Raw genomic sequence first — 11788 nt, forward strand, 5'->3', positions numbered from 1 at the left:
CAGATTGTTCCTCTCGTCCCAAGATCCACATGGTCACCTCCTAGTGGTAAAGGCAGGTGTGGTTGATCGGAGAGAGCGGGGGAGAGGGGGCAGGGGGAGAGGGGGCGGACCCTCCAGTGGACTATTAAGTTTTAGCGCAGTGGCAAACATGAACCTCGTCTCCGCTGTCTTCCCTGCAGGTGTGGCTCCCGGCCATGAAGGCCAAGGGGTTGGAGATCTCAGGTACCTTCACCCGCCAGGTGGGCTCCATCTCCATGGACCTGCAGCTGACCAACAAGGCTCTGCAGGTCATGACCGACTTTGCCATCCAGTTTAACCGCAACAGGTGAGCTCCCTGAGGCCGGTCTGTCGAGAGCCTGTGCTGGTGACTGTAGGCAGCGGCTGAGAGTTCTGAGGGGTCTGGTGCCTCGTTTCTGGTGAAGACGGATATTCCTGCATCTCAGGCCAAAGCCCTCTAAAGCAGCGATTTTTTTTTCTTCCCAGTGACCTCTTTACGTGGACCCCACAATACCAAGCATAGGGGAGAGTGTCTCCCCTTATTTTAGCCTTCCTCCACTGCTCAAAGAGTGTTTTGCTGACAAAAACCCCCAGCTCCAAACTAGGAACTTGCCTTTGGCAAACACCCCACATAACAGGAGGTAGCCTCCTGTCCAGGCCTGAGTTGCTCTCATCTCAGGGCCCAGCTCTAAGAAGCCTGACGGGGGGTGGACCTTGCTGCCCCAGCCCCTAGTGGCACAGGATTAAACCATCAGACTGAGCCTCGGAGTGGTGGCTGCCCCGGGCTCTTCACCCCCACTGGGTCCCCTGCGCTGGAGGTTCCTGGGGAAGGTTTCCTCTGTGGCACCATGAGGGTCTTCACGGACCAGGCCCACTAGGCCAGGGCTCTCTAGGGGACCCAAGCAGCCTCTCCTGATGATTCTTCTTCCTGAGCAGCTCTAGTGATGAGCAAACTGAGCCTCTAAGAAGTTGACTGAAGGGGCTGCTTCCTCAGGGAGAGCCCTCAAGCCAGTGGGTCCTGACCCTCCATCAGCTCTGCTACTCACCCTCAGATGGCCCCAGAGGCCGTAGAAGCACTCGGGGTTCTAAGGGGTAGTCCCATTGCTTGCTCGTAACAGACGTACAGCATGCTGGCAACCTCCTGGGTAGCAGACCCTGTGCCGAGGGCTTTAGGAGTACATATTATCTTACTTTGAGCCCAGGGAAGTCCGTGCCATTATCCCCCTTTCAGTAGATAATGACACCTGGGCTCAAAATAGGTGGCTTGCCCAGGATCAGTGGGGGAGCGTCCAAGAAAGCCTGAAACGCTGGGCCACCACAGGAGCCCATGGTTCTCCCACATCACCTCCCACTGTGTCCCGGGCAGGCCTGATTGCCATCGTGGGCAAGTACAGGCCAGGTCAGGCAGCTCAAGCTCTGGGTCTCAGCTACTCACCCCATAGGGTCTGAACACAGGCCTGCCCCTCCCTGATTCTCCGTGTCCTGGAGGATGAGAGAATGTATACTTCTCACTGTTTTTATGAGGGTAGGAGTTGGTATAATATCAAATGTCCAGGTTGGGCACAGTGAGCTGTTGGTTCATGGTCATGTATCACACTCATGGGGATCCTCTTGATATACCCATGTGTTGCTTTACCAAGAAGCAGGGCTTTTCTGAATCTCTTCCTGGCCAGTTCTAAGCTAGACAGTGAAATCTGGCATCTTGCTTGGGGTGGTCACATCTGTCTTGGGAGATGGGGATTGCCAGCAGCTTATAGTCCAGGCCCCTGGTGTCAGATGGAGCTCCTCAAGGGCAGGACAGAGCAAGGCCATGTTCACCCAGGCCTACCCAGTGCCTAGGCCAGAGGAGCAGAGGAGTAGAGATAGGCTTTAGGCCCGCAGCTGGCCTGGGGCTCCTTCCTCCTGTCCACATGGCCATTGAGGGTGGGGTCAGGAACTTATCCTTCTGTCCTGGGCCTAGAGCTGAGGTGAGGCCAGCTGACTAGAGAGGCCTCTTGCCAGCTGCTGCCCTAGCTCTGGAGCCTGAGGAGCCCATACATCCCTCGTCAGCACCTGTTCCCCCTGCCATTCCCGCGGGGGCTTCTCTTTCCCCAGCTTCGGCCTGGCCCCTGCCGCCCCCCTCCAGGTCCACGCACCACTCAGCCCCAACCAGACTGTGGAAATCTCTCTGCCTCTCAACACGGTGGGCTCGGTCATGAAGATGGAGCCTCTGAACAACCTCCAGGTGTGTTCCAGACAGGGCCAAGCACCCCCGTCCTCACCTGCCCACTCACTGCAGGGAAGGAGCCCGGTGGAGAGTTCTGGGGTCTGGGGGTCTGGCCTTTGTTGGCAAAGGGGTGTGTCTATGGAGTTGTGCCCTTAGCTGAAGATCTGGCAGGGAAGGCCTAATCCGAGGGAATGTGGTTACCAGGGAAGGGATATGAGGGAACCTGCTCAGGGGGAAGCACAGGGAACAGGCCTTTCCTGGGGCCTCAGAGGTAGTATTGGGCATCAGGGACCAATTAGGTGGCCTTGTTCCTAGGTGGCCGTAAAGAACAACATTGACGTCTTCTACTTCAGCACTTTGTACCCACTGCATATCCTCTTTGTGGAGGATGGGAAGATGGGTGAGTCCTGATGGTTCCCCCTGGAGTCCCTGGAATAGAACGATTGGGTTTGCCCCACAGTGAAGTCTGTGAGTCGCTGGCCTCTCTGCAGCCTAAGGCGAGGGTCACACCTCCTTCAAGGCCCGCTGGGTGTTGCCTGGCCATCTCTGTCCCGAGGTGGGGGCGGGCCACGCGGGAGCTTTCACTCCTGGGTTCTCCTGCTCTGCCCCTCGGCCATCCCCACGGCTCTCGAGGCCGCGAGCCAACACCGTGCCACACTTGATGTCCGTCTCCTGTGCCCTGGCTGAAACCCCTGAGAAGACTCATCCCCACCCCGGGAGGGCTCTCTGCCAGCTCAGAGCTGTGCAGACAACTTTGCCCACATCATCTCTCAGTCACCGCAGAAGCCCTGTGACACAGGCTGTGATTAACAAGCAGGCTGCTCGGGACCAGGAAGGAGCACATGTGTGGATGCTGGGAAGGGGAGATTTAAGGTGCAGAGGTGGGAAGCCCAGGGCCTTTTGGAAGCGCACTGGCAGCCACCTTCACAGAGCTGAGGGTTTGTTCAGGGAAGCAGCAGGTGCGGTGGCAGAGCCAGTCCCTGTCTTCAGCTTCAGGTTGGCATCCCCGGCAGACCCACTTCCTGCTGGATGTCAATGAGCAGGGCCACAGGTTTATCGGGGTCCCATCTTCTACCCTGCCCCCCCCCATCCTCTAGACCGGCAGATGTTCCTGGCCACGTGGAAGGACATTCCCAATGAAAATGAAGCCCAGTTCCAGATCAGAGACTGCCCCCTCAACGCGGGTAGGACTTTGCACCCTCCCCCACCTTCCTGCCCATTGCACACTGCCCTGCACCCGTGCCCCCGGCCCTCACACCGCTGACTGGGGGTCCTTCTCGCTCTCAGAGGCTGTGAGCAGCAGGCTACAGAGCAGCAACATCTTCACTGTCGCCAAGAGGAACGTGGAGGGCCAGGACATGCTCTATCAGTCCCTGAAGCTGACCAATGGCATCTGGGTGCTGGCAGAGCTGCGTATCCAGCCAGGCAACCCCAGCTTCACGGTGAGGGTCCCCGCTCCTGCCCTGCCAGCCCCAGGGTGTCTGCCTCCATCTTCCGGGCAGCCTTTCCTGCCCTCGCTCCTTCCCAGACTAGGGGTCAGTTCTGATGGGGTGCGCTCTAGCCCAGCTAGGCTGGAGCCCCTTGGAACCTGGCACGAATGAGCATCAGAATTCTGACCCTAGCTCCGAACTCTGCTCATCAGGTTATTCAGTCAGACACCAAACTGTGTCACCAAACAGTGAGTTGGACTAGAAGGTTCTATAACATTGGCCCCTGTGAGGTGGCACAGTTGGCCCGAGGCCCACCTGACTGGGAAATGGTACTCCTGGGCCTGTACCCTGGCCTTCCTCCTACTCTTTCCTGCCTGAGGGCCCGCCTGGGAGGATGCTGATTCCCAGCATCTCGTCCTTCCTGGCCTTTGTGTCAGACCCCAGTCAGAACATGGCTTCCACGGAGTACGTGGTCGTCGTGGAGGCCGTGCTGCTGTTCCAGGCCCCAGAGAGCTCCAGGCTTTGCTTCTCCCCCGGAACCAAAGTGTCTGGCAGGCGTGGCCCTCCAGACGTTGTTCCCGGGCCCCGCTGGCGGTGTTGGCACTGTGGTTGGGCGGGGGCCGCGGCATTGGCTTCGGTCATGGTAATTTCCGTCTCCCTATGTTTGGTTGCTGCATGCCCACCCTCCCTGCCGGTGCCCGTGGTGCAGGACTTGGAGGTTAGCAGATTGCTTTTCTCTTCCTCTTTCCCCTCATTCTCCCCAGCCATACCTTGCACAGCTCACATCCCGGCCTGGCTCCAGTGCACCCTGCCTCTCCTAGCCTTGCCTCACCCTGCTGCTCCCCAGAGCGGGGCAGACATGCATGCAGGCTGCAGGCAGAGGGCACCCCAAAGCTTCCCAACCAGGTGAACCCGATTGAGGAGCTGGTACCCCTACTTCCCCACACACGCAGTGTGCACAGAGTCCTCCAGAGAAGATTGGACCCCACGGGCCCACCACGGCTGGCTTCCGGAGCTCCATTTGCTCCTCCCTTTCCTAATCGCACCCTTTAGAAGCAGTGATTTTGGCAGAAGTGGTGGCGACACTCGTTTCTCCTCTGCCTCTCCCTACTCTCCAGGCTCACGATGCGGCAAAACTTCCTGTGCAGGAAGCCAGGAAGAATCCCCGGTGCCTGCCTCCCAGTCTCTCTAAGCAGAGGCCTGCTCCCTCTCGGCCCCCTGCCTCCTCAGAGACCCCAGCCCTCCACAGGCTGTGAAAGGCCCCAGCAGCTCTGCGGGGTGGGGGCTGGGCACTCCCTGACAGCCTCCAGCTCATGATTCACGCTGCCTGCCAGCAGGGCCGTGGTGGCTGGGCTGACAGCAGGTGTGTGGGCTGCAAGTATATTTGGTCCACGCAGCAGCCACCCACTCCGCTTTACCACACATCTGCCCCAGCTGTGCTGCCCCCAGGCCACACGTGCACACCACACTCTTCCATCTGGTTCTCCCCCTCTCTTCCCTCCCTGTGTTCCTTCCCAGCCCGAGAGGAGCCCGGAGAACTGAGTGCTCCGTCCCCTGACCTCTCTTTCCCCCCCTGCAGCTGTCCCTGAAATGTCGAGCGCCAGAGGTGTCCCAACATGTGTACCAGGCCTATGAGACCATCCTCAAGAACTGAGGCCCCATCCAGTGCCCGTCCCAGCCTTCTGCCAGCCCCGTCGAGGAGCCCCCCGGGAGTGGCAGCACCTCCTCCCCGGAGAGGTCCGAGCAAGGCTGCCCATGGAGCTCCCTGGTCCTGACCGCCGGGCCCACCTAGGTCCTCGGGGTGGGGCAGCATTCCACCTGGAGTGAAAGCTCGGGGACTCCCCTCTTCTGTTGCTGCTGACAGGGTCAGGTGAGGAGGGGACCAAAGAAAACAGAGCCAGAGGGGCCACAGAAGCTGATCGGCCGACCCAGGGTTCTTCTCTTCCTTTTCCCCGGCTGGTGCCTGAAGGGCGAGCGTGTGGCTCCCTCCTCGGGGCTCTTGGTCCAGGAAGCCCCCTGCCCTTCAGTCTCTTTTGGGTCAGTGTTAGAGGTCTTCCCTGTTGCCCGCTCTCGTGCCAGGCTGCCCTGGTGTGTGTGGAAGGTTCTCTTGGTGGGCTGTGGGGAGCTCTTCTGTCGGGTCTAGGGCTCCCAGGGCCTACACCCCAACCCTCCCTCCTGCATCCACCCAGGCTGGGGCCCTGTGGTTGTGCCAGTTGGGCCACAGCCTCCTGAGCACTGACCCACATGGGCAAGACTGGGCAGAAACTTCCAGAGCCCCTGCCCAGACTCTTGCTCCCCTAGCAGTTGCACACACCCACTCACCCCACTCCCTCTCTTGCCCCTGAGGACGGTCACTGCCTACGATATAGTCCTTGGCGTCCCCTGTGTTCCTGAAGCAGAGACAGGGCTGAGAGATGGGGTACGTGGGTGAGCGCGGTGCTTCCTATCTGGGGTTTCTTTGGGGTTTCTCCTTAGTGTCTGCTGCCCTCCCCCTGGCCTCTCAAGTTTCAGTTGTGTCTGACAGACCATTAGGTTTTCCTGTACTGCTGTTTAATAATAAAGAAAGATTCTGCTTTTGGCAATCACGGACACTTTTTTCCCCCTCCACTAAATGTCAGAATTGAAAATTGGCTCCGAGTGGTTGAAGATGGTCTTCTGACCCCTGCAGTAACTATAATATACATAGAGAAGAGAAAATATACATACATATATATGTATGTATATGTATGTATATTTTTCGTGTATGTAAAATGTATGTTGACTCTTATTTTCAAAAACAGAAAGTGAATAAAAATGATGACATCAAGCGTGTCCCTGGCCAGTGTGTCAGGTCTTGAGACTCTTCTGGGTGTGGTCCTGGGTCCAAGATCAAGGGCTCCAGCTGTGTGCCCAGCCCTTCCCCTGGCTCTCTGAGGACAGTGCCTTTTCCTCTACCCTGTCCTTAAAAACGGACCTCTGAGGTCTGCTCGTCTCCCTGGCACCTCTCCTGCCCTTGATCCTAACTCCACCCAGCCGTCTTGCCTTTTGATGTTGCCTGAGAAGGCTGATTTCTGTTCTGGTTTTCCTCAGCTCCCTGCCATCAGGAAGGCTCCCAGGAGCGGTGGGGAGGTGCTCTGATCGGGGGCAGCTGCAGGAGAGAGGGAACAGTCGGGTAGGCCAAGCGCCAGGCCTGTCTGGGCAGGCTCCTCCCCGCTCTGCGTCTGCGGCTGGCTGAGTGCGGGTACTAAGCGGGTGCCCACCCCAGCTACCACTAAGGACGTCCCCTGTGGCTCCAGTGCTGGCACTGGAGGGCAGCCAGACCCTGGGCAGAGCCCCAACAGCCAAAGCTGCCTGTGGTTCTCAGTGCCTGGTGGTCAGTGGGCCTTCGGCCTGCCACTGCGGGGGGAGCAGCCTGGGGGCCCTGACCCCATTTCAGCCCAGCCACTCCCTGCACTGCCTGCTTCTGACCCAATGTTACTTTCCTAGCTCTGGAGGGGCTGAAAGAACAGTGTCAGCAGGAGTACCTGGCTCTCCACTGACCCACCTCTTAACCCCTGGGACTAAAAAGACTAGAGTGGCCAAATCCCTTGATTGCACAGTCCAGTTCTCAGTTTACCTGCAAGTCCCGGGCTCAGAAGGCCCTACACCAACACAGCTGTGGTACCCTCAGTTGTGGACTAGAGAAACAGGGTTTTGAGCCCTTGATGAGGCTTACCCTGGCTTGCTATGTCGCCTGCCACCCCTGATTGGCTGAGGTCATGGCTCCACACCTCTGCCACGGAGGGCAGACTAGAAGTGTAGGGTAGCTGTCCGCAGCGGGGTGATGATGGATGAGGAGGCCCAGGACTGAGTACTGGGGTGTGGAGGCAGAGCTGATGAGAAAGACTGGCCTGCTGGGACGGAGCACCTTGGACTGTCACTGGACACCTTGGGTCCTATATAAAGCTGTGGACGGGACCTTACCATGATTGTGCCTTTCCCCCAGTCACATGGCATCTGGCATGATGGGACCCAGCAGAGTCCACATTTGCAGGGAAAAACTGAGGCAGGGAGAGCATCTTCACCCCCAGTTCCCCAAGCCTGGGCCTTACCACATCACTGCATCCAAAAAACAAGCAGCCAGGGCCACCACTGGGGCCCAGGCCTTTAGGAGAAGTGCTTTAGGGGATGGCCGGTCAGCCCCAGCTCTGTCCTTCAGAAGCCTCCCTGTTTCCCCTCATCTGAGTGAGGGCCCATCACGTGCCTTTTCACCCTCCTCACGTGGCACTCCCTGGTCCTGATATGCTCAGGCCTGCCCCCTCTCAGGGCCTGACACCTCCCGGGAGCCTTAGTGTCCTATAGAAGATTCTCAAGTGTTCTGGGCCTTCCCAGCCAGTTGAGGAGTTTGTCAACAACCAGTTATTTCTGGAGGGCCCAACAAATGCCCAGGGGCCAGATGGGCTCCCTGTGTGCCAGACACTGTGCTAAGTAAGGCCTGTGGGGGGACCTCATTTTACTTTTTTTTTTTTTTTTTTCTCTTCAGCTAGTGGTTTGCTTTGTTTCTAGTTTTGTTTTTTGTTTTGGGTTTGTTTTTTGGTTTTTGGTTTTTTTTTTTCCCTATGGAGAGGGCTAGGTTCTGGACCATGGGAAAAGATAAGCCATACAAAATATCCCTCCCATCTTCCTCAGTTCTTAGTTTTTCTCCCTCAATGCAAACTTTGTTGCTAGATTGGGGTTTTCTTCCAGGAATATTCTGTGCATGTATACAAGCAAATCCGTGGAGATACTTACTAAACAAACGGCAGCACCTTCCAGACACTACCAGCCCTTTGCTTTCCTTACCTATCAGTGCAAACAGGCACACCTCAGAATGTCACGGGTGAACGGGCTGCCAGTAGCTGGGGCCTGTTGCTGGACATTCAGGCAGTTTCCATCCTCTGAGTCCAAGCAACAGTGTGGTAAATCTCTGCCTACATACGTCCTCGCTCGTGGGCACAAATGTAGCTGTAGGATCTAGCTCCAGAATTGCTGGACCAGAGGGTGTAGCATTTTATATTTTAAAGTGTACTTCTTGTTTTGAGAAGGCAATGTATTCACATGACTCAAAATCCCAAAGGCAAAAAAAGAAGTGAAAAATCCTACTCCTCAATCCTCTTCCCAAAGGAATGCAGTGTTACCTTCCAAAGAGACTCAAAGAGGGGCGCCTGGGTGGCTCAGTTGGTTAAGCGTCTGACTTCAGCTTGGGTCACGACCTTATGGTTCGTGGGTTCGCGCCCCGCCTTGGGCTCTGTGCTGACAGCTAGGAGTCTGGACCCTGCTTCAGATTCTGTGTCTCCCTCTCTATCTCTGCTCCTCCCCTGCTCACACTCTGTCTCTTAAAAATGAGTAAACGTTAAAAAAAATTTTTTTAAAGAAATAAGAGAAACTCAAAGATGTCAAATACAGGCCCCCCCCCTTTTTTTACACAATGGGTAGCATGGAATACACCCCAGTCTGCACCATACTTAGATTTTGGAGACTTTTCCGTTATCAGCCCATCACAGAGAGGGTCCTCAAGCCTTTTTCTGAGGGCTGTATGCATTTCCATTGAACGGAGGTACCATCCTGAACCAATAGCCCAGCAATGCCCATTGAATTGTTTCTAGGGTATTGCTAATACAAGTGATACTGCAAAGAATATTCATTTTCACACATGGATAAATTCCTCAGGCACGAGTTTCTGGGTCAGAGGTAGGTGCACTCATAATTTTGGTAGCTGTTGCTAAAAATTCTCCAACTTCCACTCCTGCCAGCCAGGAGTGACATGCCTGCGTCCCCCACCCCTGCACAAATGACCCCCACACTGATGGTGAAAAGTGCTCCCTTACTGTGTTTTCAGTGTGCCTCTGTCTGTGTGCTTTGAAGCCATTTGTATGTCCTTTTCTGTGAGCTGCTTCATCCTATTTCTTGCCCATCTTTTTCTGTAGAGTCGTCCTCTTACCGATATGTCATTATTTCTTCCCATCTTGTTATTGCCTTTTTACTTTTCCATTCCGAAATGGTTTTCCTATGCTATCTTCCTTTAATTTCTTCTATACTTGCTTGATCTACTATTCGTCTGATCTTCATTTTGTGTATTTCAATCTTGCTCCATCTGGGCTTTATGTTTGGGACGAGGTAGGGATCCAACTCTCTCTTTTCCCAGATGGTTACCCAGTTGCCTGTATGCCATTCACTGAGCAATTCATCTTTTCCCCACAGAGCTGAAATGTCATTTGTAACATGGACTACATTTCCATATGTATATGAGTGCTTTTCTGGACTCTGTTCTCTACCAGAGAATTGGTCTATTCATTGGCTACTGTGTTATTTTGTTTTTTTTGTTAAAGTATCGTAACTTTGGGTCGCCTGGTTGGCTCAGTTGGTTAAGCGTCCGACTTCAGCTCAGGTCATGAACTCGTGGTTCATGGGTTCGAGTCCCCTGTTGGGCTCTGTGCTGACAGCTCAGAGCCTGGAGCCTGCTTCAGATTTTGTGTCTCCCTCTCTCTCTGCCCCTCCCCTGCTCATGTGCTGTCTCTCTCAAAAAAAAAAAAAAAAAAAACATTAAAATAACTAAATAAAGTATCATACCTTTGTATTTCCATAATTCACAGTACCATTTTATAGTCCCCCTCTTTGTCCCAATTGAACTTTAGAACTAGTTTGTCTTAAAAAAAATCAATGATATTGGGGCGCCTGGGTGGTTCGGTCGGTTGAGCATCCAACTTTGGCTCAGGTTCATGAGTTCGAGCTCATGGTTTGGCTCATGGTTCATGAGTTCGAGCCCTGCATCGGGTTCTGTACTGAAAGCTCAGCCTGGAGCCTGCTCTGGATTCTGTGTCTCCCTCTCTCTCTGCCCCTCCCATGTTCATGCTCTGTCTCTCTCTGTCTCAAAAATAAATACACATTATTAAAAAAATCGGTGGTATTATTTTTATTTGGATCACACCAAATGTTTACATTACCTAAGAGAACAAAGAACTGATGTTCTTATAATGATGTCAATAATAACATTAATCTTTATATTCAAATAGAGAAGTTGATGCTTCTCCATCAGTTCATGCTTTCTTTTATGTCTCTGTAATATTTTGTTTAATATTTTTATTTTTAAAGACTTTTAAAAATTTATTTATTTTGAGAACAAGAGAGAGCACAAGTGGGGAAGAAACAGAGAGAGAGAGGAAGAGAGAGAGAGAGAGGAGAATCCCAAGTAGGCTCCACATTGTCAGCACAGAGAACATTTTTATTTTTTACTAAAAAATTTTTTTCAATGTTTATTTCTGAGAGAGAGAGAGGGGCGCCTGGGTGGCGCAGTCGGTTAAGTGTCCGACTTCAGCCAGGTCACGATCTCACGGTCCGGGAGTTCGAGCCCCGCGTCGGGCTCTGGGCTGATGGCTCAGAGCCTGGAGCCTGTTTCTGATTCTGTGTCTCCCTCTCTCTCTGCCCCTTCCCCGTTCATGCTCTGTCTCTCTCTGTCCCAAAAATAAATAAACGTTGAAAAAAAAAGAAAAAAAAATTAAAAAAATTTTTAAAAAAAGCTAAAAAAAATAAAAAAAAAAAAAAAAGAGAGAGAGAGAGAGAGAGAGACAGAGAGAACACAAGTCGGGGAGGGGCAGAGAGAGGGAGACACAGAATCCGAAGCAGGCTCCAGGCTTTGAGCTGTGAGCACAGAGCCCGACACAGGCTTGAACTCATGAACCGTGAGATCATGACCTAAGCCAAAGTCAGACGCTTAACCAACTGAGCCACCCAGGTGCCCCGGAATATTTTTATTTTTAAGTAATCTCTATACCCAGTGTGGGTCCTGAACCCACAATCCCAAGATCAAGTGTTGCACGTTCCACTGACTGAGCCAGCCAGGGGCCCCATCTCTAATATTTTAAGTTTTATTCATTTTAAAAGTTCTTGTATGTACATTTATTTTATTCTTACAAAGATTCATGAGTATTTTTTTTTTGGTTCCTTTTTGTAAATGGGCTCTTTTCCATTCCTTTTTGTTTTTTTTAAGTTTATTTATTTTGAGAGAGAGCGCAAGTGGTGAAGGATCCCAAGCAGGCTCCACACTGCCAGCACAGAGCCCAACATGGGGCTTGATCCCATGAACTGTGGATATGACCCGAGCTGAAGTCAGGCACTCAACTGACTGAGCCACCCAGGCACCCCATCCATTCTCTCTCTC

General features: G+C 53.6%; 1 protein-coding gene and 1 non-coding gene across 13 annotated transcripts in view; both read left to right on the plus strand.

The window, feature by feature from the left end:
• The window catches only part of AP1B1 (adaptor related protein complex 1 subunit beta 1), an 85657-nt gene extending 79442 nt beyond the window's left edge, over positions 1–6215 (plus strand). For 8 of the 12 annotated variants that reach the window (XM_045042294.1, XM_045042295.1, XM_019814823.3 and 5 more), the window contains 7 exons: positions 180–325; positions 2092–2221; positions 2519–2603; positions 3301–3387; positions 3491–3645; positions 4343–4351; positions 5213–6215. In XM_045042294.1, the coding sequence (XP_044898229.1) occupies positions 180–325; positions 2092–2221; positions 2519–2603; positions 3301–3387; positions 3491–3645; positions 4343–4351; positions 5213–5287 (687 nt within the window). In that variant the 3' untranslated portion in view covers positions 5288–6215. The remainder of the gene's footprint in view (positions 1–179; positions 326–2091; positions 2222–2518; positions 2604–3300; positions 3388–3490; positions 3646–4342; positions 4352–5212) is intronic. The other 4 variants (XM_023241599.2, XM_045042296.1, XM_006938561.5 and 1 more) reach the window with 1 other exon arrangement.
• LOC111557403 lies at positions 893–989 on the plus strand. Its single transcript, XR_002737451.1, has one exon. It is a non-coding gene; the product is annotated as a small nucleolar RNA SNORD125 (small nucleolar RNA).
• Positions 6216–11788: the final 5573 nt, after the last annotated feature.

This window comes from Felis catus, chromosome D3, assembly GCF_018350175.1.
Source record: "Felis catus isolate Fca126 chromosome D3, F.catus_Fca126_mat1.0, whole genome shotgun sequence".
In the NCBI taxonomy this organism is placed as follows: Eukaryota; Metazoa; Chordata; class Mammalia; order Carnivora; family Felidae; genus Felis; species Felis catus.